Source organism: Tupaia chinensis, unplaced genomic scaffold, assembly GCF_000334495.1.
Source record: "Tupaia chinensis unplaced genomic scaffold, TupChi_1.0 Scaffold143584_1, whole genome shotgun sequence".
NCBI classification, from domain to species: domain Eukaryota; kingdom Metazoa; phylum Chordata; class Mammalia; order Scandentia; family Tupaiidae; genus Tupaia; species Tupaia belangeri.
The window spans coordinates 8,294,798-8,319,330 of record NW_006203430.1 but is presented as its reverse complement, the minus strand read 5'-3'; the positions used below and the strand labels follow the sequence as shown (position 1 = coordinate 8,319,330).

The 24,533-nt window shown below is 37.4% G+C and overlaps 1 protein-coding gene across 4 annotated transcripts in view; it reads right to left on the bottom strand.

Moving 5' to 3' along the window:
• RNMT (RNA guanine-7 methyltransferase) overlaps positions 1 to 24,512 on the bottom strand; it is a 34,171-nt gene extending 9,659 nt beyond the window's left edge. The window contains exons 1-8 of one of the 4 annotated variants that reach the window (XM_006164065.3): positions 24,463 to 24,512; positions 21,422 to 21,872; positions 18,787 to 18,922; positions 16,158 to 16,283; positions 9,722 to 9,831; positions 7,802 to 7,983; positions 6,807 to 6,971; positions 2,624 to 2,741 (exon numbers count right to left, since the gene is read on the bottom strand). In XM_006164065.3, the coding sequence (XP_006164127.1) occupies positions 2,624 to 2,741; positions 6,807 to 6,971; positions 7,802 to 7,983; positions 9,722 to 9,831; positions 16,158 to 16,283; positions 18,787 to 18,922; positions 21,422 to 21,835 (1,251 nt within the window). In that variant the 5' untranslated portion in view covers positions 21,836 to 21,872; positions 24,463 to 24,512. The other 3 variants (XM_006164067.3, XM_027766506.1, XM_006164066.3) reach the window with 3 other exon arrangements.
• Between the last annotated feature and the right edge of the window lie 21 nt (positions 24,513 to 24,533).

The window sequence follows — 24,533 nt, the reverse complement described above, 5'->3', positions numbered from 1 at the left end:
CAGAGCTCAACCCCTGTAGCAGCTGAAGGCTGAATGCTTGAGGAAAAGACTAGAGGCAAATACCAAGAAACAGATCAATTAAGATGCTAACTAAAGCATTAATGTCCTGACTGTTCTTTCTACCTCTGGTCTCAAAGGGCTTCCAAACCACTCTGGTCTCCAAACCACTCTCTATAATTTCATCCAAATAACATCCTATCTCTCATCAAGTTGTGTTCTCTCCTGCTTCTAGTCATTTAATGGCCCGCATAAGTGACTTGGTCCAGAAGGAGAAAGCAAAGGACTTGTTCACACTACATGCTCTTACTGCTATGTCCCCAGGTGGCCGTAGTGAGATAGTTGTATCTTCCAGGGGAATACTGGGAGAGAAAGACTGGAGAACCAGTGTGGTAAAGAAATATGAAGAGAGATGTGATGCTTATGTCGCTGAACTCTCATGTAGTTAACCACGGTCTGAATCCCTAACCCAGTGGCTTAAAACTCACGCTGGGCGCATATGCATGCGTGCCCAAAATCCCAAGAGAAAAAAAAAAAGAGATTGCAGTGTGGCCACATCCTGGGAGGGGGGATGATTTCTCACTTTTTTGTCTCTGTCTCTCTGGTGAGAGCATGCTCCCTGTAGCAAAAAATCTCTCTCAATAAAAGGAACAAAACATGGGACCAGCAGTTAGTGTAATGGCTATGTTGCTGGACTCCCATGTAGTTGACCACAGTTCGCATCCTGAACTCGGTGGCTTAAAACTCATGCTGGGCGCGTGTGCGTGTGTGTCCAAGATCCCAAGAGGAGAACGGAGGAGAAGAGATTGCAGCGTGACCATCGCCCCTGGAGGGTGATTTCTCGCTTTGTGTCTCTCTCTGCCTGGCAAGCGCACGCGCTCTATAGCAAAAACCTCTCCAAAAAAAAAACGGAACAAAACTAATTAACTAAATATGTAGGTTATTAGTACTTCTTCCCATACTTCCTATTCTCTTATGCTTCCTTCCCAAAGGTTTTTATATATTCACTGGACTTTGAATATTTCTTTACTTCAATTCCTACATTGTGCTAAATTATTTGTTTGTATATTTATCTTAATATACCATGAAACCCTTGAAGGACCTCACTAATTACATTTTTAAATAAATTAACAAATGGATTCATTACCTAGATGCTAAGAAAAAAAATGAAATAACTGCTCTTGGGCATTTAAAGTACCATCTGGTTAAGGGCACTATACGGAAGGTATGTATGTGGGGAGGGGGACATATGCACGGATACTGTTTTTAAGACCGAAAAAAATAAAAGCAAATAAAAACATTCCTAATTCTAAAATGTAAGGACATACAACCAATGAGGAACCTAACACTTTACTGACTATAAGTTTGAAAACTTTAGAATTTAAAGACTTCTATTAAACTGTGGGTTGCAGGTATGGAGGTAACTTAACAAGAGACTTACTTAAAAACCACCTATAAACTTGAGGAAACTTAAAAAGTTCATAGTCATACAATCTTGAAGAAGTCATTTGTCCTCTTTGAGCTTCAAGCTGCCTATTTAAAAATTAAGAAAAGTGACTGCTTTGTCTATTTCAGGAAGTAATTATGTGGATAATTTAGACACAGTATGCCTAAAGTATTTCCCCCCCAACCCCAGGTTTTAAAAAAAAAGGGGCCTCAGTATGTTCCCCAGTCTGGCCTTGTGCTTGTGACACACCTGTCTCAGTAGTCCCATCTGAGTAGATGGGACAACAGGTATGTGCCACCATGCCTGGCTTGCTTAAAGTACGTATAAGAATACTGCAGATTAAATGAACTCCTTAAATAAGTTTAATGCCTATTTGATAAATATGATTCTGCTGACTGATAATAAAAATGGCCACTGAGTATTTTAGATCCAATTAAACACTGTTTAATGAAGGAAAAAAAAAACAATCAGAAATTGTATGTTTAAAGCTTGTACAGACTATCTTCACTACTGCATTAGGAAGAGCATAGGAGGAGCTCAAGAGCTAAAGCAGGTCTCAGCAACTACAGAGCTTAAAAGACTAGACTCTCATTAGACAGTCACCATAGGAAAAAAGTAAGTTATGGATAGTATCAGCTTGTCTTGGAGCCTGGTCAGGAAGATTCTAAATTTCTGATGTAACCACAGGACATTACTGTAAAGAAATGGTTCTCAATCATGGGCAACTTTACCCACCAGGAAACATATGGCAATGTCTGGAGACACTTTTTGGCTGCTGGGACTGGGACACACAAATGCTACTGGCAATCAACTTAGTTAAATGGAGGCCAGGGATGCTAGTGAATATCCTATATTGCACAAAACAGCACTTCATAATGAATTATCCAATTCAAAATGCCAATAGCCCTGAGGTTGAGAAATCCTATTTTAAAACAGTAATATCTAGAAAACAGAATTTGATTACAGCACTATTCATTCATTCATCCATTCAGTCATATGGTATCTATTGAGAACCCACCATGAAAGTTTGTGTTGTAAGTGCTAAAGAGTTTAGGGCAGTTGTAAATAATATGTGTAATATACATAATATTTAGTGTCCAGATGACCTTGAAAGGATCTCAAAAACAGCCAAACAAATTCACCATAACCTAGGATTTTCACCTCTTTCTAGACACTTACCTCCAAGGCCTGCATTCGTTTCAACAGCATTTTATTTTCATTGTTCTTAATCTTTTCTTCATAGAATTCCAGAAATGTTTTTTTGTATACTAGTTTCATATTGTATTTCTTCACCATTCTGTCCAAAAGAGATTACTTAATGAAAAGGCTTTCAAAATATTTTCTCAATCGCTTACTTCTGTACAACAGTGACATCTTTTGGACTTTACTAAAAAAGCTGTTTCCTTCGTAAATCACAACAGAGTAATCCAAAATGAATTAAAAGTAACATACTAATAACCACACCTATAAAGAAACATACGTTCTAAATGCCAGTGGGTCAGAGCGCTCTATTAACGTGACAAATAGGTCAGGATATAAAAGACATTCTCAGGGGCTGTAAGATGGGAATGAAGAGCTATAGGGCTTTCTATCGATCTATTTTATTTGATCCCTCACAACAGCATTAAAAACAGCTGTTAACCTCATTAAAAAATTCACTTTTTTCTCTTGCACTCTTAGATAAGATATTCTACTAATGGTTACCCTACATCTTAGGCTGTTTCTTTGTGGTTTGTCTTACAGGTTTCTATTTATTTTGGCCATATGTTTGCTCACCAGGGAGAGACATATAGGGAAATGGCCACACTGCAATCCCTTCTCCATTCTCCTCATGGGATTTTGGGCACACAAACATATGTGCCCCACATGATTTTTGAGCTGCCAGGTTTGGGACTTTAATTGTGATCGGCCACATGGGAGTCCAGGGCCTTAACCACTACATACAGGTTTCATTTTAATTCAACTTCTAAATTGTATGGCTCTGAAGTATTTGGCCCAGAGCCCTACATATTTCCCTCCCTTGATTTCACACAGCTTGCAGACAGTTTATCTGTGTGGCTCAGTCCTCTCTTCTGACTCCACTGCTTATTAGAAACATCCACCAGAGCCTGGCGCAGCAGTGTATTCAGCAATAAACTGAACTGCAGAGATAGATGCCACATAGCCTATCTCAGTATTAGTTCCCAGGCAGGACTGGAAACATGCCAGGTTTGCCTACAAGCACCTAAGACCCTGAGGAGCTGGAGGACTGGGGGGAAGGAAATGCAGCATGAGGAGACTCTGTCAAGGGTGCTTCTCTCCCTCCCTCCTTCCCATGTGTGGGCATGTAGTACCACGAATAAAATAAATAAAAATCTCCATCAGGATGTGCCAAAGACATTCTTAACTTTCTCACATAATGCTGAACCTTGCTGTACTGTTTTTCTGCTAATCGTCACTATTTTGGTTAATCCATACCAGTCCCCTCTCTTATACTCATGTGGTCAATCAAATCCTCACCTACAAATGTCCACTTGGAGCAGTTCCACTTCTTCCTTCCTTCATCTGCCATCCTGTTTCAGTCACCATTCAGTCATGCTAGTCCAGTCAACACTCTGTGCCTCCTGTTTATATTCTTACTCTCCCTCCCAAAGAATGTTTTAATTGCAGCTGGACTGAGCTTTTGAAATAAACTACCTGGTCATGTCATTACCATCCTTAACATCCTAGATGGGGCTCTAGTGCACTTGGGAACATAATTCAAAAACCCTGAACATGGTCTTTCAGGCACTCTAAGGAATGCTGCCTCACTGTGAACCCTCAGGCCCCAATTACTTAAGATCAAGGCAAAATAGCTTTCCTAAAACTTGAACTAGCCAAATTTTCCTACTGCAAACATCCCTATGCTGAGAACATTCTTCCTTCTAATCTTCAAGTGGCACCTCCTAATCATCCTTGAGATCCTGACTTGAACATCATCACTTCTTTGTGTCTTCTTTAAATTCTCAATTTGATTTAAGTCTCTCCGTTACATTCTTAAGATTCTTTTTTCTTTTCTCCCTCTCACTGTTAAACGTATTTCTCTGTAGACAACATGAGAAGACCTGGAAATGATTTCAGGCAGCAGATAAAGGAAGAAAAGGAAGGGAAAAACACTGAAAAGGTAGTTGGCTCACATTTGGGGTGACACTTGAGGGGACAGGATTAAGAGTAAACAATTGAGGGTCACTGGGATTTATACATAAGAGGCATATGTAAAGTATGATTCTCTATTATTTGAACAAGTCCTCCTTGGAAAGACAGCATGGGCAAAAATAATCTTTTATTCCAAACAATTAATTTTCTATCTTAAATCTCCAATATAAGCCTTCAGAAACAAAGTCAAGTTTTATGCCTTAAAACACACACAAACACAAAGAACTGAGACCAAAATCAGTTATAAAAGGCTTTTCCATATAAAATTTAATCATATTTTTGCTAAATTTAATAATGAAATATAAGGGTATCTCAAAATTCCTATGCATTTTCAGATTCTGTCTCATTAAATACATATTCCAATAAATATTTTTAAAAAGTTAGATATTGGGGCCAGCAGATGTCATAGTAGCTATGGCACTGGACTCCTACATGGCTAACTGCAAATTCAGTCCCCAACCTGGTGGCTTGAAACTCACGCTGAGCATGTACATGTGCCAAAATCTCAACAGGGGAGGGGCCAGCTCCATATTCAAAAGCCTAAAATGAGAAATCAGGATAGGCTTATGGAATGATCATCCCTAACAGAAGGTTCTTTCTCACTCACTCTCAATCTCTCTCTCTCTTTCTCTGTCCCCCTCTGGTCAAATTCAAAATGAATAAATAATCATTCTCCGGGGGGATAGCCACGCTGCAATTCCTTCTCCTCCATTCTCCTCTCAGGATCCTGGGCACGCATGCGCACACGCCCGGTGTGAGATTAAGCCACTGGGTCTGGGACTGGAACCATGGTCGACTATGTGGGAGTCCAGAGACATAGTCATTATGCCAACTGCTGGTCCCAAATAAAATAATTCTTAAAAAAGAAAAAAATCCCAACAGGGGAATGGAGGAGAACACCCTTTAGGTGTTGATTTCTTACTCTATCTCTTTCTGTGTCTCTGGTGATTGCACGCACTCTACAGCAAAAATCTCTCTTATAAAACAAAATGTGACTTAAATTTTTAATTTTATAAATAACTTACATTTATAAAATTGTGCATAGCATTTTCTCCATCTTCAGTCATAATGCTATCCTTCTTTTATTTTATTAATCATTATTATTTTAATATTTCCAGAGAGAGACACACGCAGAGAGGAGAGAGAGAGAAAGGGAGAGTGAGAAAGCAAGCCTCCAGGTCTGGGACTCAAACCACAGTCAGCCTTGTGGGAGTCCAGCACCCTTATCCACCATGCTACCTGCCAGCCCCCATAATGCTATCCTTCTTCCATGAGGGGACTTCAAAAGGTCATGGAAAAATGGAATTAGTGTACAAGGGGCAAAAAATTTTTGAAATCCATGCACTGTTTTCCATAATACGTATTTTTCATAAACTTCTGAAGACCCTCCACATTACTATATAAATTTTTCATATATTAGAAAACTGAAAGTCCTATCCTCATAATTTTATATGCTAAGTCACCATTCAAATAATCAACAACCAAAAATAAGGAGGCAGAGGAGCTCTTCTTTTTCTTCTAACATTTTTCAAAATGTAAGATTTTTGTTTTAAAAGTAGAAAATCCAATTTAGTCAATTGTAAAATGGCCTATATTTTTACTGATTTTTACACTTTTCTCAGTAGGGAAACTCCAAGACCAAGGTTTATCACGTCTTGAAGCCTTACCTGATAAAAGCCTGGTACCCTCCAACTTTTCCTGTGACTATAGTTTGCAAGGAGCCCTAGGAATTCAGGTGCATGGGGAAATACATTCCTGAACTAAGATTTTATTATGAACATGGCCTGTGAGACAGGCAATGTCAAAGCTATGGTGAAATGAAAACAGCTTTTAATAACTGTCACTGTCAAAAGGGATCTTTAGACTCATTTTATATTGCCAGGGTTAACAGTAGTTACTCAATATTTTGCTATTTGCAATGGTAGGATTCTCTGCTACCAGTTAGAGGCAATTGGCTTCCTTTCTTACCCACATGGAAATACAAATCCAGGAATAAAAGAAAACTAAATAAATCAGGTTATAAGAGATATGCAGCACTAATCCTGGATCTCAGATTACTAGTTATTTTTACAAGACGGTAATTTTTCTTTGGGTCCCAATTAAAATAATGAATAGAAATACTGGTATTGTCCTCCCTTCTCTCTCTTAAGACAAAAAGAGAACAGTAACAGATGAATGACATTCTTACTCATTTAGCAATGGAAAATAGACCAAGAACTCAGGAACATCCACAACACCTTCCAACTTGAAGTCGTATTTGCAGCCAAATAAAGGATATTCTCCTTTCTTCTGAAATTTCACAGTATATATTTCATTTCCAAATGCTTCTGTTTCTGAAGCTTGAAGACGTCTTCTATCATGGTTACCCCCCAACCAAAATAAAAAGATTAAAGAAACTGCAGTTAGTGTTGACTATTCTGAACAAATCATGCAATGACAAACTACAAGATGTAATTTAAACATTTGATTAGCTTTTTAATTGGATTCAAGCTACTTTAAGAAGTAATATACAAAGATCATTAACCTCATTATGACAGCTGTTTAAGTCTCTGGGCCTTGGTATATGACCTGCAGTTTGCCCACCACAATAATCTGTGGCTTAGTGTGACCTATCTCTAATTTATAGGTTTTAAAATTTTATCTCCAAGTTTATCTTTTGAACTTAACTTCTGAATATCTTGGGACCAGCAGCTGGCGTAACGGCTATGTCGCTGGAGTCCCATGTGGTCAACCGCAGTTCGAGTCCCAGACTCGTGACTTAAACTCACGCCAGGCATGTGTGCTTGAGTGCCCAAGATTTTGAGAGGAGAAGTGATTGCGGCATGGCCATCTCCCCTGGAGGGTGATTTCTTGCTTTCTATCTCTCTTTCTGGCAAGCGCAAACACTTTATAGCAAAAACCTCCCCAAAAAAAGAAAAAATTTTTTTTGAATATCTACTCAAATGAATGATCAAAGTACTCTGTACTTATTTAATATGGCATAAGTTTATAAATTAAGAATTTATAAATTCTTTTTGATAAACGTTTGCTACTTAAAACTATAAGCTTATTTACATTGGGAGAATTCACTTTACAAGCTAAGTGATGTATAGTGATTGAATGTATAAAATAAATTAAAATAAAAAACACTGTAAGCTTAATACTGAATGTTCTGTAAACCACAATATATTGTAAAGTACTTACATCAGTTCAAAGCTATTGGGAGTGGTACCAATAAAATAGCCTCCAGGGCTAAGTCTCTCACAAGCGTTTCTGAGCATCATGTCAGCCTGCTCATAGGATTCAAACGAGTAATGACAGACAAACTGACAACTGCAGATGTCGAAACACATTTCTCGGTCATGAAACTTGTCAGTCAAAAGTTCCTAAAACAATTTAAAATAGATTAAGATTCTGAAATAATTAAAGCATAGATCATAAACTTCCTGGTAAATAAATTTCTAGGATTTAGGTTCTTAAAATCAAAGCAGGCATATCCTTCTACAAATTTATCCTTTTCTTCACTGTCTTCACCCTATGCTTTCTGTCATTATGGAATGGATAAAGGCCATAAAAATGTCTTCTTATATTCAGGTTTAACAGAATATCCTGACTCCCATTTTCATAGTAATTTAAAAACCTAGAGATTCTAAAATCAAGTTTTCAAAAAAAAATCAATCACGGGGCCAGACAGTAGTGCAGCAGTAATGCTAGAACCATACTGGAAGGACCCAGGTTTGCGTCTGGGGCCACCATGTACACATGGGCATAGAGTCTTTGATTCGCGTCTGGGGCCACCATGTACACATGGGCATATATACTCATGAGTCTTTGATTTGGGGTGGCTGAGGTTGGGGGTATATGGCAGTGGAGATCTTATTAGGGTACCCCTTTCATGGAAGAAATAAAGTAAAACCAAAAACCAAAACAAACCAAGACTATCCACCTAAATATCATGCATAAAGTTAATCCTTTCATTTTTAGCTTTGAGAGGTTAGAGTCGGTCCTGTAGTCTAGTGATTAACGGAACAGCAACCCACATTACTGACTGTGATTAGATTCCTAGCCCTGGTGGCTTGAAAAACATGCTGGTGCATATGTGTGCATGCCTAAGATCCCAATAAAGAAATGGAGAAGGGATTGCAGCATGACCATGCCCCACAGGGGGTGCTTTTTCCCACTCTTTCTCTGGCAAGCAGATACATCTTCTGGTAATTAAACCAACCAACCAACCAATAATTAGAGTTAAAAAAAAAAAAAAGTAAAAACATAACTGGCTTTGGGTATTTTATAAAAATGTGAGGCCCAGCCACTGCAGCATAGCAGTAATGTAGCACCTTCCAGTGCTGGGAGCCATGGTGACCACATTTGGATCCTAGGTCAGTCTGAAAGACATAGCAGGAACATATGCAGATGCCCAGGATCCTGAAGAGCTGGAAGATTAGAGAAGAATGACTATGGCATGAGAAGACCTTACTGGGAGTGCTGTCTCTACCTTGTGTACACACATGCATTTTTGTCAGAAAAAAGAAAAAATATACTAAAAGGGGGGAAAGAAAGAAGAAATGTGAAAGTGTTTTGTTTCAAACTTTTTGGAAGTACATTACTACCTTTTTTCCCTGCATTCAAAGCTGCAAACGAAATACATACGATTAGATGTAGTTTTAACAGTCTAATTAGTCAAAATTCAGGAAAAATCATGAAGTTCATGGTGAAATTTTAACCACACAAGTGCCTCTGTAATTTTTTAAGTTTATATTTGTTAAGAAATTCAGAAACAGGTGGAAGGCAGGAAAAATGACTTCTTGATATGTTGGGGAAACTACCTTAACAAATGACAAGGTAACAAAACACACTGTAAGTTCGGTTCTATTTCAAAATACTGGAAGATAAATCTCATCTTAAAAGAAAAGCAACAAGTGATATTAACAACCCAAATAATTAAAAGCAAAAAATTCTTAGAAGTACCCAGTGAATCATCTGAGGAGATTTATAATAGACTTTCTTGTAGAAACTGAAAATGCATGTCTAAGATTCTTAATGTTTCCAGGTACATTAAAAAAAATGAACTGAGTTGATTTTTAAAGCAAATAATTTACCCAAACTTAAAACGCCAAACTGTACCTTTGAAGAGTCAGCAGTTATAAATTCTGCATTAAAAATATATTCATCACGACGATTTTTCATATCCTCATACCGCTGCTGACACTGTTTGACAGAAACATCAGCGATATCTAGAGAGGTAGAAGGGTGTTAATAACTGTCAACACAGTCTAGACACTGATCTCAACTGACAAAACTCTTCAGTTTTGTCTCATCCAGTCTTAGTACCAGCAAAATGATTCTACTTCCTTTAAAACAAAAGAAAATTCTTTGCTCCAATGAAAATGCCTTATTGATTTTTCAAAAGGAACTAAAAGGTTTCTCCATAGGTACTAATAGTAAAAAGATGTACCATGAATTGTACATGCTTATTCAAAATTTTAAAATGAAAACTTAAGATTCCAATTTGAGTTATAAAAACTATCACTATATATAAACCCACTTTTTGAAATACTGGATTTTTATTTTCATAATAAAATGTTATTTGGCTCTCTACCTGTTTCGAAATTTTCATCGATAGTACAAAAGCAATGACCGGTAAAATACTGACATGTTGTCATGAATACAGAAAAATAAAAACCAAATAGTACTGGTAGCATTTACATTCTTTACCACTACAGAAGAGAAAACCAAATTCATTTAAGAATGTGCTTAATAAAGCAGTAAAAATTGTTATTAAATACTGACCCTTAAATACACATTCTTTTAATACAGGTATCACTGTATTGCACTTTGCAGATACTGTTTTTTCTTTTCTTTTTTTTTTTTTTTAACAAATTGAAGGTTTGCAGAAACCCTGTACCAAGCAGTTTTATTGGTGCCATTTGCCCAACTTAAGCCACCGGGTCCGGGACACGAACTGCGGTCAACTACGTGGGAGTCCAGCGACATAGCCATTACGCTAACTGCTGGTTCCCTGTACCAAGCAGTTTTATTGGTGCCATTTGCCCAACAGTGCGTGCTCATTTTGTGTATGTCACATTTTAGTAATTCTTACACTATTTCAAACTTTCTGTTAGTATCTTATCTATTATGGTGATCTGTGATCAGTGATTTTCAATGTTACTACAGTAATTGTTTAGGGGTGCCATGAACCATACCCATATAAGGTAGGCAGGCATATTTAGTTAATAAATATTGTGCATACTCTGAATGCTCTAATAACAGGCCATTTCCGTTGCTCTCCCTTTCCTCAGGCCTCCCTATTCCCTTGAGAAACAAAAATACTAAAACTAGGCCAATTAATAACCCTAGAATGGTTACTAAATATATGAACAAAAGGAAAAATTCCATCTCTTACACTAAATCAAAGCTAGAAATACATTTAAATATATATACGTGTTTTATTCACAATAGAGTACATATAGCGGGGGCGGGTGGGGGGATGAAGGAGGTGCAGCTTTCACGAGGTATAGTCACACAATTCCTCCCTCTACTCCTCCAGCCTGTAGGATCCTGGGCATTCATGTATGTACCTAGCACATTTTAGACAGACCAGCTAGGAAGACCAGGGGAGAGATTTGAAATGTAGTCACCATGTGGGATCAAGGTTCTAACACTACACCATGAAGCTGGCCCAGGAAATAAGTAAGCTTAATGAGGAAGGCACATTGAAAGCTGAGACAAGTCCCAAACAAGGCCTTTGGCACAAAAGTTAGTTAAGTTATGAATGAAAAAAGTTACTGAAGAAAATGAAAAGTGCTACTCTAGTGAACACACAAAAGATAACAAAACAGCCTTATAGCTGATAGGCTTTAGTGGCTTGGATGGAAGATTAACCCAGCCATAACATTCCCTTATCCCAAAGTCAAATTGAGAGCAAGGCCCCAACTCTCATTCTATGAAGGTTCAGAGAGATAAAGCTTAAACTAAAGCTAGCAGTTTAGTTCATGAGGTTTAAGGTAAGAAGTCATCTCCATAACATAAAAGTGTAAGGTAAAGCAGCAAATGCTAGAGTAGAAGCTACCAAGTTATCCAGAAGATCTAGATAAGAGAACTAATGAAAGTGGCTACATTAAACAACATGTTTTTAGTGTAGATGACACGGCTTCATTTTGGAAGACACCATCAAAGACTTTCATAACTAGGCAGAAGTCAATGCTTAGCTTCAAAGGGCAGGATGACTCTTGTTAGGGGCCGATGTAGCTGGTGACTTTAAGATGAAGCCAATGCTCATTTATCATTTTGAAAATCCTAGTGCCCCTAAAAATTATGTTAAATATAGAATGCCTGTGCTCTAGTAATGGAACGAAAAAGCCCAACCACAGCCATTTGCAAAGAATTAGCGCATCTGTTGACAGCGCGGCTTACTGAAATATTTAACCCCTGCCGCCCCCCTGCATGAAACCTACTGCTCAGAAAAAGATTCTTTTCAAAACATGTTCACTGATCTAGTTGATCACCCAAGAGCTCTAATAGAGATGTAAAGAAGATTAATGTATTTGTGACTTTCAAGTTATATTATTTAAGACACACATTTCATAAGGCTATAGCTGCCATAGATCCTGATTTCTCTCATGGATCTAGGCATTCAACTGGAAATATTCTAAAAAGAATTTATCATTTTAGATGCCATTAAGAAACAATCATTATTTATGGCAGGTCAGATAAACAACATTTACATAAGTTCGGAAGAAGGTGATTTCAACCTACATGAGTGACTTTGAGGGGTTTAAGACTTCGGTGGAGAAAATAACCACAGATGTGGTAGAAACATCAAGAGAACTAGAATTATTCGGTCATGAGAGAAGTCATGACGTATCTTTCTATGCAAAAATGCATGACTTTTCCAACAATCCTACAGAAGATGTGACTGAGTTGCTGCAATCTCATGGTAAAAGCTGAACAGAGGAGGAGCTTCTTCTTATGGATGAGAAAACAAAGTGGTATGAGATGTTATCTTCTTATGAAGGTGCTATGAACACTGCTGAAATAACTATAAACCACATACCCTTGCTGATACAAAAGCAGCAACAGAGTTTGGGAGGATGGACTGTAATTTTGAAAGAGCTTTACTTGGTTACAATGCTACCAAACAGCATCATACGCTACAGAGAAACCTTCTACAAAAGCAAGAATCAATCAATGTAGCAAATTTTACTGCTTTCTTATTTTAAGTAACTGCCACAGAGGTCAGTTCGCTGTGCTATGATAAAACATAAAGCTCTGTGAGGCAAATCCCACATGGGAAAGTTTCTGTTTCAAACCTGGAGGTCTTGCTGGATACTCAGGGCAGAGGACCCTGATCCAGGGTTGCTTGAAGGCTAGAAATGCATCATGGCATCTAGACCCTGTTGGAGGTACATTTGCTTGCAGGCATGCCCACTCTCTCTTCCCATTTCTCTGTCTCTAACTCACAGGAAAAATAAACGTAAAAAGAAAAATGTCAGGACCAGCAAATGGCATACTGATTACAAGACTGGACTAACACATGGCCAACCACAGTTCAAATCCCAGACCTGATGGTTTGAAACTCAAACCAGGCGCATGTGTGTGCATGCATGCCCAAAACCCCAAGAGGAGAATGGAGGAGAAGGGATTGTACTGTGGCCATTCCCCAGGGAGTGATTTCCTGCTTTCTGGCTCTCTCTCTCTAGTGAGTACACACATCCTATAGCAAAAGAATATCTCTTAAAAAAAAATAATAATGCCAGAGCAACCCCAAACTTTAGCAACCACCAGGCATCAATATGCAGGCATGACTCTCCACTTGCAAAAAATCTCACTGGCAAAGGGCTCGGATAACAGTTAGCATTTTTGGGTAATAAAGTATTTTTAAATTAAGGTACACACACTGTTTTGTAGATATAATTTTATTACCCAATTAACTGACTACAATATACTATAAACACAACTTTTATATGCACTGGGAATAAAAAAATTCATGTGACTTGCTTTCTTATGATATTTGCTTTTTTACAGTTGTCTGAACCTGAACCTCCAAGTAACTCCAAGGTATGTTTCTATTCTCTATAATAAAATGGGAAGTAATAAAACATGTCTGTTACATGACAAAGTCTGGTCACTGTAAGGAATGGCACTCATGTACCTATTTTTAGTTGAGAAACGTACTGCTCCCTTTTATCGGAGAAAATTATTTTGACTTGAAAGACTGACATACTATGGTTATTCAGGCGAATATCTGAAATAAAATGAATCTCTGTCTTCAAGGGAAATAAGACAGTATTTAGTACTAAAGATAAAACTTGACTTCAGTAAAAATTACAATTCTGAAAAACTTTTATTTATCACCAGAGGCTGAACATCTTCCTAATCATCACGTTTCCAATGAGTGGTGACATTAAACAAATGTGGTATCATTAAACAACAGGTTGTCAATATTTAGACAACCTGTATAATTTTAGTGGCAATATTTCCAAGTGTTACAAAGTCATGCTGGAAGTGGCAGAGAGATCAATGATTTAAATGTAAGACAGTATGAAAAGTTCATCAATAAGGTTCCAAATTTCATTTTGCAACTAACTTTTGAGAAAATAAACTACTACTTGTTCAGTTTTGATGTAGTATCAAAGATTAGTATCTAGGGGCCGGCAGGTGGCATGGCTGTTAAAGATGCTGGATTCCCACATGGCCGACCACAGTTCAAGTCTCAGACCTGGTGGCTTGCTTTCTCACTTCCTCTCTCTCTCTCGGTCTCTCTCTGATCAAACTGGAAAATAATAATGATAATAATAATAATAAATAAAGTTAAATAAAATAATTCTTAAAAAAATTAGTATCTAAATTATTTGAAAAAGTTATTATAAAACTCCTTAATTCTACAACTATTTTTTAATTCAAATAACATCACAACATATTGAATTCAGACATGGGTATGGGAATCTAGTTGTTATTCCATTACCCATTATTCTGAACTCTAGAGTAATTTGTAAAAATACAGAAAAACAATGGCAGTCTTCTCACTTAATTTTAGTGAATTACAAAAATATATTTTAAATTCTCAGCTTTAATTTCTAATATGGGTAAGTATCGATTATAAAACATTCACGAGAGCTTGCTAAGGTCAATAACTTATTTTAAGAATGTACAAGGCCCACAAAACAAAAACTTGAGAACTATGGATTACCAATACTGAAGAGGTAAGAAAATGTTAGATTCCCTCCCTTAATTTATGAAGGTAAATATATATGTATATATTATAGAATATTGCATACCTATAAGAAACAATGAAATCCTACTGTCTGACTCAAAATGGATGAATATAGAAGACTTAATGTTGAGCAAAGTGAGCTAGACTTTTAAAGATACACATTATATATCCCTACTTAATTTGTACCAAGTGTCTGTACTTTAAGGCAGAGGTCGAAAGATCTGAAGATGTGATGTTGGACAGGATGGATGTGAATGTTATAGACTACATGGTGGTTAAGAGAAAAAAATTCTAGAATAGTCAGGTCTGCTTTAAAGTGTTATTTGTCTGTTAAAATAGTCTACAAATTGTTTCCTTAATGCTTTATCAAATTATGGAAGTTTATGTGCAATAATGTTTAAGGACTATAAATGATAAACTTCTAAGAGAAAAATTAAAACTTTTTTTTGGTATTGTCTGAAAATAGCTAATTCTAGTGTATATCTGCTATTTTGTTATCAAGAGCATTTTGCTTAAAAGCAAAGGACAATTGTATGAAATGTTTACAACCTTTTGTGAACTACTTTATCATCAGTTTTTATCTATAGGTTATTGTTATGAATATTATCTGTATTTTTTTAATTATATATAACTTCGAACTTTGAAGCTCATATCTGTGAATCTACAACTGAACTTTATTTTGCTAATGTTTTCTGAATGAACTGAATAACGCTTTTGTTGTAACATGAAAACAAATTTATGAATTTGAGAATGGTAAGTTTCTTAGCAATCTTCAAGGGTAAACAACGAGGCTTTTTCCTTTATTTGATGTGTTTAATTGCTATTCTTTCTGAGGTTTCAAACTGTCTTATCCTGGTCAACAGAAACTTTTTCATGTCCTTTATGATGACTCCAATCATCTTTGATAGCAAAGGAAGGACAAGTTATTCCAGGTTCATTAACCATATTATGAAACCACTGGGAAAGTCTTACAACTACTTTTAAATACACCTATTTTATGCACAGTCCCCAGATCATCCTGTCATAACATATTTTAGTATCACATTGAAAAGGATATTCTGGGACAGCTGGTCCCCATATAGCCTAGTATAGAGTTTGAGTCCCAGACCTGGTAGCTTGAAAAATATGCTGGGTGCCCAAGTCCCAAGAGAACAATGGAGAAGGGAGCACAGCGTGATCATTCTTCCTGAGGGGGTGCACGCTCTCTCTTTTTCTTCCTCTCTCTCCCTCTAGGAGCATGTGTACCTTATAGCAAAATTTAAAAAAAAAAAAAAAGGAAAAGAAAAAGAAAAGATCCCTTTTATTTCCCATTGACCTGACTGGCCACAAATCATTCTTTGATCTTACCAGTACAAACTAGCTTGTTAATTCTTCCCTTTTTCCACTTGAGCAAATCTCCACCTTTACCACATCCCAGGTCCAAAACTGTGATATCATGTTTTTTTTTCTGTCGGATCTTTTCTAAAAATTCTCCTAGAAGACAGAAGTCAGTCATAACAAATGATCTCTTCATTTTTATTAAAGCATAAATTATAACTCTAATAATCTATAAACTTCAACCTGACATGTACTATAAACTATTATAATCACTTTTGCAGTTAGTTTGTAACTTTTACTAAATATTAAAAAAAAATGACTAAGAGCTTATTAACTCTATCTCCTAGCAATGAAGATTAAAGAACAGTTGGTATTTTAGAAAGTTAAGACAGTTTTTGGAAAGTTATTTTCAAAATTTAATTCAACACTAAATAATAGACATTTAAAATTCTAATTAGTGCAAGAAGACCAAAATTTGTTTGTAGTAAGAAAAAAATATTTTTTGCAGTTTTTTCTTTCTATAACTAGGTGTTTAAGTTACTGGGTTATCAGGAAAGTCATGATGTACTTTTGCATAGAAAAACATGTCATAGCTTTCCAGATAATCTAATGTATAAAATCAACGCACTTACAGAATGATGCAGAATGAGAATGATAGAGTGCCTCATTTTCATAAAAGATATCAGGATTACCAAAAGAATAATATTAAGAACTAGTCAAAAATATTTATACACACCTTTAGCTTCACCCATCATTGTAATCCTTAAATATCTCAATTTATTAAATCACATTAATAGTCAACAACTAAAAACAGGAGATTGCCCCATACAATAGCCAAATGGCTTATCAGTTAAAGACATATTAATATTCTCAGATAACTAAAGTGAACAATCTAAAACTCGGTACCATTTGAATCCTAGATCCACTTTCCCTGTCTTTATCATACTGAGTTTAACAATTCCTAGTTTATGTGTGCACTCTTAGAAAATGTTTTAAAAGTTTTGCCATGGGGACTGGCAGGTGGCAGGGTGGTTAAGGCATTGGATGGACACTCTCACATAGCCAACCATGGTTTGAGTCCTGGACCTGGTGGCTTGCTTTCTCACTTTCCTCTCTTTCTCTATGTCTCTCTCTCTCTGGTCAAAAAAAAAAAAAAAAAAAAAAAAAAAAAAAAAAAAATAAAAAAAAATTAAATTTTAAAAAAAAAAAAAAAAAAAAAAGAATAAATAAAATTGAATAAAAATTAATTCTTAAAAAAAAGTTTTGCCAGAAGGCATGTGTGCTTGCCAGAGACAGTCAGAGAGACAGAAAGAAGGAAAGAGAAAGCACCTCCCATGGGGAATAGTCATGCTGCAGTCCCTTCTCTTCCGTATCTCCCTCTTTTTGGGATTTTGGGCATGTACACACATACGCCCAGCATGTTTTTTCAAGCTGCTGGGTCTGGGTTGAACTGTACTGTCAGCCATGTGCGACCCACACATAGATGGTCCCATGTATTGTTCAGATGGCTAAAATATTTGGTACAAATATTTCCACAACTCACTGCAGGATCCTAAGAGTAACTTCAATAAAAGCACAAGTATGACTTTTTGCCACAACTTAAACAAAACAAAACAAAACAAAAGCATAAAAAATAGTGAAAGGAAAAAAGAACAATTTTAAAAAGTCTATTTCAATATAATAAGACTACTAAGGAGAAATCATCATAAAACATTACTTTCAAAGAAAACCTTATCATATTCAAGAATTGTAGTCAACTATTTATTCATATGTAAGTACCAAGAAGAGAGAAAATAAACAACAGAATGAGTGTTGAAAAAAGATTGGAAAAAGGCAGGCAAGGAAACTTGGCCCAGCTCGCACTGATTGCATTAGGACTAGAAAGACAGGTGCAGACAGCAACGTACTCACTGAGAGTTGCTTGAACAGCTGGGGGCCGAAGGAATAAAAAATACCAGGAATATGCTAAGACAAAAATTCTGCTGTCTGACTTAAGTCTTTACAAAAACAACCTGCTTTTGTGATTATAAAAATAATGCATTTAATATGGAAATATGAACTCAAAAACAGTCAATAAAAAATACACAAATAAATGACACATCACCAAAAACATCCAATAAGTTAACTACATCACTGAAGATAATGAAGGAGGAAAACAAAAAGCTGAAAATTAGAAATAGGATTCAGAGAGAAACTTTAAGAATAGAAGCTGAAAATGCCATGTTAGATTATACCTACAAAAAAAGGAAGTAGCCCTGTGGCCTAATGGTTAAGAGAGCTGGATACCACATGGCTGACCAAGGTTCAAATACCTGACCCAGTGGCTTGAAGAAACATGCTGGGTGTATCTCAGTGTGTGCCCCAAATCCTGACAGAACAGAGAAATGAAGAAGGGACTGAGGTGGTGTGATCACATCCCACTGGGCGGTAAGGGAAAGTGCTTTCTTCCTCTCTCTCACTTACTCTCTGGAGAGTGCATATGCCCTCAGGCAAATACAAAAAATAAAGAAAGAAGTGGATATTCATTTATCCTAACCAACAACTGGCAGACTCAAAGAAATCATATTTTTGTAATAAAATGTTAAAAACAGAAGTGAGACAGAAAATATTAAAATGTGTTCAAAATGAACCTAGATAGTAAAACAACAAAAACTCATACCAATGAGAACGCTTTTAATCCAATTATTAAAGTTTCTTAAGTAAAAAATACGACTTTGACTACGTTTCTCCAAACCCACTTCCTGAAGTTCATTGTAGTGGGCAGCCACTGCTGAGCTGTGTCCTTCTTCCAGGTTCTGAAAATAAAAAAGAATAGAACAAAATTAGGGATCAGAAGACGCTAAAAATAAGCCTCAGAGGAGCTGACCATAAAAGGATGAAACACTACTGAAACGTAAACTGCACTAAGACGTGGCAGTAAAGACAGAAAACCAATCAACTATCATTAGACCTAAGACTTGTTTTCTCCCATTCTGTTTTGAAAAGACATTCATTCCTAGGTTTAAGATTTCCACCTTGATCATTCATCTGTTATAATTTTAGTGTCAATGTCTTAAGCCAGTACTCTTCCAGAGATCTGAGTAATTCGCCAATACACCAGGTATTCTTATGATAAAATAAAATAGGAATAAACTATATTTATTATATTATCATTATTTGAAACTTGTGAGAATTAAATAACATATATAAAAGGACTATAATTCAGTAAGTTACAGTTGGTGCCCATAATTTCTACTAAATGCTATTAATCTAATCTAATATTTTCAATCTGTACTCCCTGAGGACCAGACATTCTATAAAAACATTATGGTATGGAAAGGGCTTTGGACGTCCCACCTCCCGTTACAGCCAAGTACTCGCCTCATCATTTACCTACTAAACACATCGCATTTCAAGTGTAACATTTTTCAATCAAAAGAAAAGGGTTTTTAAAAACCACATTTAAATTACAGGACCCCTGCTAGTATGAGGATATATACTCCACCAATGGCAAAAGCCTGGCCTATCACTTTCCTTTTTAGGACCAAAGCCAGAATTTTACCCTGTTAAAAGTACTCTACCTTGGGAACCAGCAGTTAGCGTAATGGCTATGTCGCTGGACTCCCACGTTCGCATCCCGGACCCGGTGGCTTAAAACTCACGCCGGGTGCGTGTGCGTGCGTGCCCAAGATCCTGAGAGGAGAATGGAAGAGAAGGGATTGTGACGTGACCATCCCCCCTGGGAGGTGATTTCTCGCTTTCTGTCTCTATGTCTCTCTCTGTCTGTCTGGCGTGCACACACGCCCTATAGCGAAAAAAACCTCTCCAAAAAAAAAAAAAAAAAGTACTCTACCTCCAACTCCAGACAGTGCCTCATACTACTTTCCAATATGGTATTTCAGGATGAAAATGACTTGTCATCCTTTGCTCTACAGTACCCCTGCTAAATATCAGACTTTTGCTCCACTTATAGCGAAAAAAACCTCTCCAAAAAAAAAAAAAAAAGAACTCTACCTCCAACTCCAGTGCCTCATACTACTTTCCAATATGGTATTTCAGGATGGAAATGACTTGTCATCCTTTGCTCTACAGTACCCCTGCTAAATACCAGACTTTTGCTCCACTCAATAAAAATAAATGTAAGCTATGTTAATAAGTTGGAAGCCACAGTAGTTTAACGTTTATCTTTTGCAAAATGCTACTTAAAAAACCGTAAGACCCAGCTTTTTAATCTTCTAGTCAAATATGAGTTATGAAAAAAATATAAAAATGATCTCATTAGCAGAGATTTCACCTTAATAAAAATCAGATCTTAGGGGCCAGCAGGTGTCATGGAGTTTAAGGCAGCTAGATCAACATAGCCGACTCTGTAGTTTGAGTCTTGGTTGGACCTGGTAGTTTGAAAATCATCCCAGGTGGGGACCAACAGATGGCATAATGGTTACGTCATTGGATTCTCATGTAGTCGATAGTGGTTCGAGTCTCGGGCTTGGTGGCTTAAACTCACGCTGGGTGCATATGCATGTGTGCCCAAGGTCCCAAGAGGAGAAAAGCGGAAAAGCGATTGAGGCATTGCCTTCCCCTCGGGGGATTATCTCTCTTTCTGTCTCTTTCTTTTTGGTGAGTGCATGTGCCCTATAGCAGAAACCTCTCAAACAAACAAAAACACAAAAAAAAAAAAAAAAAAAAAGGAAAAGAAAGAAGGAAAGAAAGGAAGAAAGAAAGAAAGTCATGCCAGGTATATGTGTGCAGGCCCAAAATCCTGAGAGGAGAATGGAGAAGGGACTGCAGGGAGGCCATTTTTCCTTAGGGGTGATTTGCTTTCTTTCTCTCTGTCCAGCAAGTACATGCACCCTACAGCAAACTTAAAAAAAAAAAAAAAGATTTTAAGAAATAAAAAGCCCATTCTGCTTTAAGATCCTATCTATTAAAAATAGAATATCCTTGGGATCAGCCGATGGTATAACGGTTATGTTGCTGGACTCCCAAGTAGTTGCAGTTCAATTCCGGGACCCAGCGTCTTAAAATTCAAGCTGGGTGCATGTACCTGCATGTGTGCCCACAATCCCAAGAGGAGATTTGGAGGAGAAGGGATATGATTTCTCGCTTTCTGTCTCTGTCTCTCTGGTAAGTGCACACGTCCTATAGCAAAAATCTCTTCCTTAAAATAAATAAATAAATAAAAGAACATTCTTAAGCTTTCAAGATGATGTAAATATTATTATTCTTAATAATATTATGTACGTATTATTCCACAGGGTCCACACTTCAATTTGATACATTCTATTACAAATTAAAAAATACATTCAACATACTTTCTGCTTTGCAGGAACATCTTCAAGTTCTATTTTTCTCTTTTTCTGAGTACCATCCCCATTTGAAGGTTCATCTTTGGGGACATCATCAGTTCCCATTTTCCTTTTCCTTGAAATGCCTTCATCATCACTAGAACCTTTTTCCTCTGAGACAATTTCAGTATCAGGTTTTCTTTTTTTGGATGGAGCATCTTCCCCACAACTGGAACTTTCCTTCACAAGATCATTTTCAAACTCTTTCCTCTTTTTTGGTGGGTTTAGTTGCCCACAAGTAGGAGTCTTTTCGGAAAGCTCATTCTCAGAAGCTGTTGGGTTTTCATTAACACTGAATGAAGAGGTTTCAGAATTTACTAATGCTTCTGCCTGTTCCAGGGACACTTTTTCATATTCCTCTGCTTTTAAAGAATTTTCCATTTTTGATTACTTGACAGTAAAACTTCATGAATCAACACTGGAATGGCAAAAAAACAAAACAAAACAAAAAACACAAAACAACAACAAAAAAACCTGTTATCAGTTGTAAATACTAACGTTAAGACTCTAAAACAATTTTAACTAAAAGTTACCAATTTAATTTCAGTGATCAACTAGGAGTTTAGAAAAGTTTCAGGGTAGAGAGAATATTGAAAAATATTGAAACATACATGATATATAAATACATGTACTGAAGTAATACATTCAGGTAGTACTAATTATAAGTCCCCCAAACTTCTAGTTTTATTTACAGAAGACATTATTGGCATTAAAACTGACAACAGAAGTGAGGATATGATACTAGTGTCATTTCTATTCTACTTTATAGCCTTGGTTCCCAAACTGTGAGATACATAAATAAATGTAAGTACTGTAATAAGTGGTCACAGTATGATCTTACATCTGGAGGAAATCATATAAAACTCTTTTAACGCCAAGCAGAGCAGTTACAACTGAGTAGATCCCACTACACTCCTCTTGATGACATCAAAGCCTTGTGAAGCTGAGATTTTGGTGGTACCACAGAAAATGTCAAACAGCAAGTGAAGCTGGTGGCAGCATCTAATTTAATTTCAAAGCTTGAGAAGTTGTAAGGTATCCACTGGACACATATCCCATTACTAAGCAATTGTAGTTAATCAAGAATTAAACATAAGTGTTACTTTTCTTTCCATTTATGTGTACTGATTTTAATAGATAAAAAGTTGTGGGACCAGCAGTTAGCATAATGGCTATGTCACTGGACTCCCATGTAGTCGACCGCGGTTGGCGTCCAGGATCCGGTGGCTTAAAACTCACGCTGGGCGCGTGTGCGTGCGTGCCCAAGATCCGGAGAGGAGAATGGAGGAGAAGGGATTGCGTGGCCATCCCCCCTGGGGGGTAATTTCTCACTTTCTGTCTCTCTCTGTCTGTCTGGCAAGCGCACGCACCCTATAGCAAAAAAAAACCCAAAAAAACAAAAAACAAAACAAACAAACAAAAAACCCTCTCCAAAAAAAAAAAAAAAAAGTTATTAGGGCATAGAACAGAAAATGGCTGGGAATCTACAGCAAGAACCTCTGAAGCCCTTATTCATAAGGGGTATCCCAGTTAGAAAGTAAACAGAATAATAATAGCTTCAGACAAGTTCCCAGACATATTCTGCAATTCATTTCAAGTATGTTCTTGGACTATCATGTAATAAACAAAAATTATTACCATGGTCTGTTTTATTAAATCATTCAACAAATGTGATGACCACCCTCTACGGAAGAGCTCATTGCAAATTATGTATCTTCTATACACACCACTATTAAAATGTTAGGATGTATTATCAAAATCAAACAGGTAAAGGAAAGCAAAGGTCCAAACAAATTAGATTCAACAAATTCAGAACCTGAAAGTTAGGAAGAGGAAATGGAAAAAAAAAAAAAAAGCTTTTGGGAAAAGACAAAGAAGTCAAGTTGCTTCCAGGAATGAGTATAAAAACAAGTCGCTCCAAATTGGGAAGGGTTTCAATGGGTATTACTTTTCATTACCTACCTTCTTAGGTAACAAGACACCTGCCAGTGCCACACAGTAAGAATGGAGTTAGAAAACAACTAATTCCACTCTGCAGAAAAGTAATCTGCCGAGTAACTCCTTAAAACAATTTTAAAAAAAGTCCACAGAATCGTAAAATTGTTATTATTCCTCTGCCACTTATTTCATAATAAGGAAATAAAAATTGGTTTTAAATTTAAATAGAGCAAGGTGACATACCTTCAGCTGTAACAATAGCTTAAAATTAGTACTGAGATTTAAGTGTGAATGTTACTTATGCCAGCGACTGTTTCCGCAGATGTAGTATCATAAAAACATAATGGATTCGGTCCGAATAAATGACACAGCATTCTAAACGACCGCAGAAATGGACAAAGAATGTTTAAAACCGAGCGTCACAGAAGAACAACGAAAACACTCAAACGAAGAGAGCTGCCCCCCAGATTTCTCGGGGACGCTTACGGTAAAGTCAGGGTCGAATGACAGCGAGAAGGATATGCGGTAAAGGACCACGTGGACATTTCGACCTCGCTTTCCAGTCGCATCTCTCCGTCGTTTGTTTCTTGGAGTAGGACAGGGCAGGGCGCAGCTAAAGCTCAGACAGGCAAAGTTCTACGCCCAGCCCCGCCAGTCTGATCGTCAATCCGGGACCAAGAGAACTCAACTGAGTTGAGGCAGTACTCTGGCCAAGCTCACCCCGCTCCGTCCCCGCACGGCCTGGTTCTTGCTCAACCTTCGGCTCGAGTTCAAGACAGACCTTCTGCGGATCCCACGACCCTCCCTCGCGCACCCACAGCGTGGCCCTGGGGCAAGAGCTGAAACAACTCTTTTTCTCCCACCTGACGAGACGGCCTGGAAGAGCAACAGCGCCCGCCCCCCGTTTTGCTTTCGGGGGGACGCACAATAACCCCCACACGACGGGAACTGAAGCCACAGAGCTAATGCTAAGCGAATCCATGTCAGGAGTCGGAGTCCCTTTCACCTTTTCAGCAGCGGCAGCGGGGCTTAAGACAAAGAAACGCCGCTGCTCCAGACGCCACACTCACCTCAGCACACCCATCCACGATTCTGTTTGCGGAAACGGCGGGGCCGCGCCCCCCGCGCGGGCGTTTTGGTC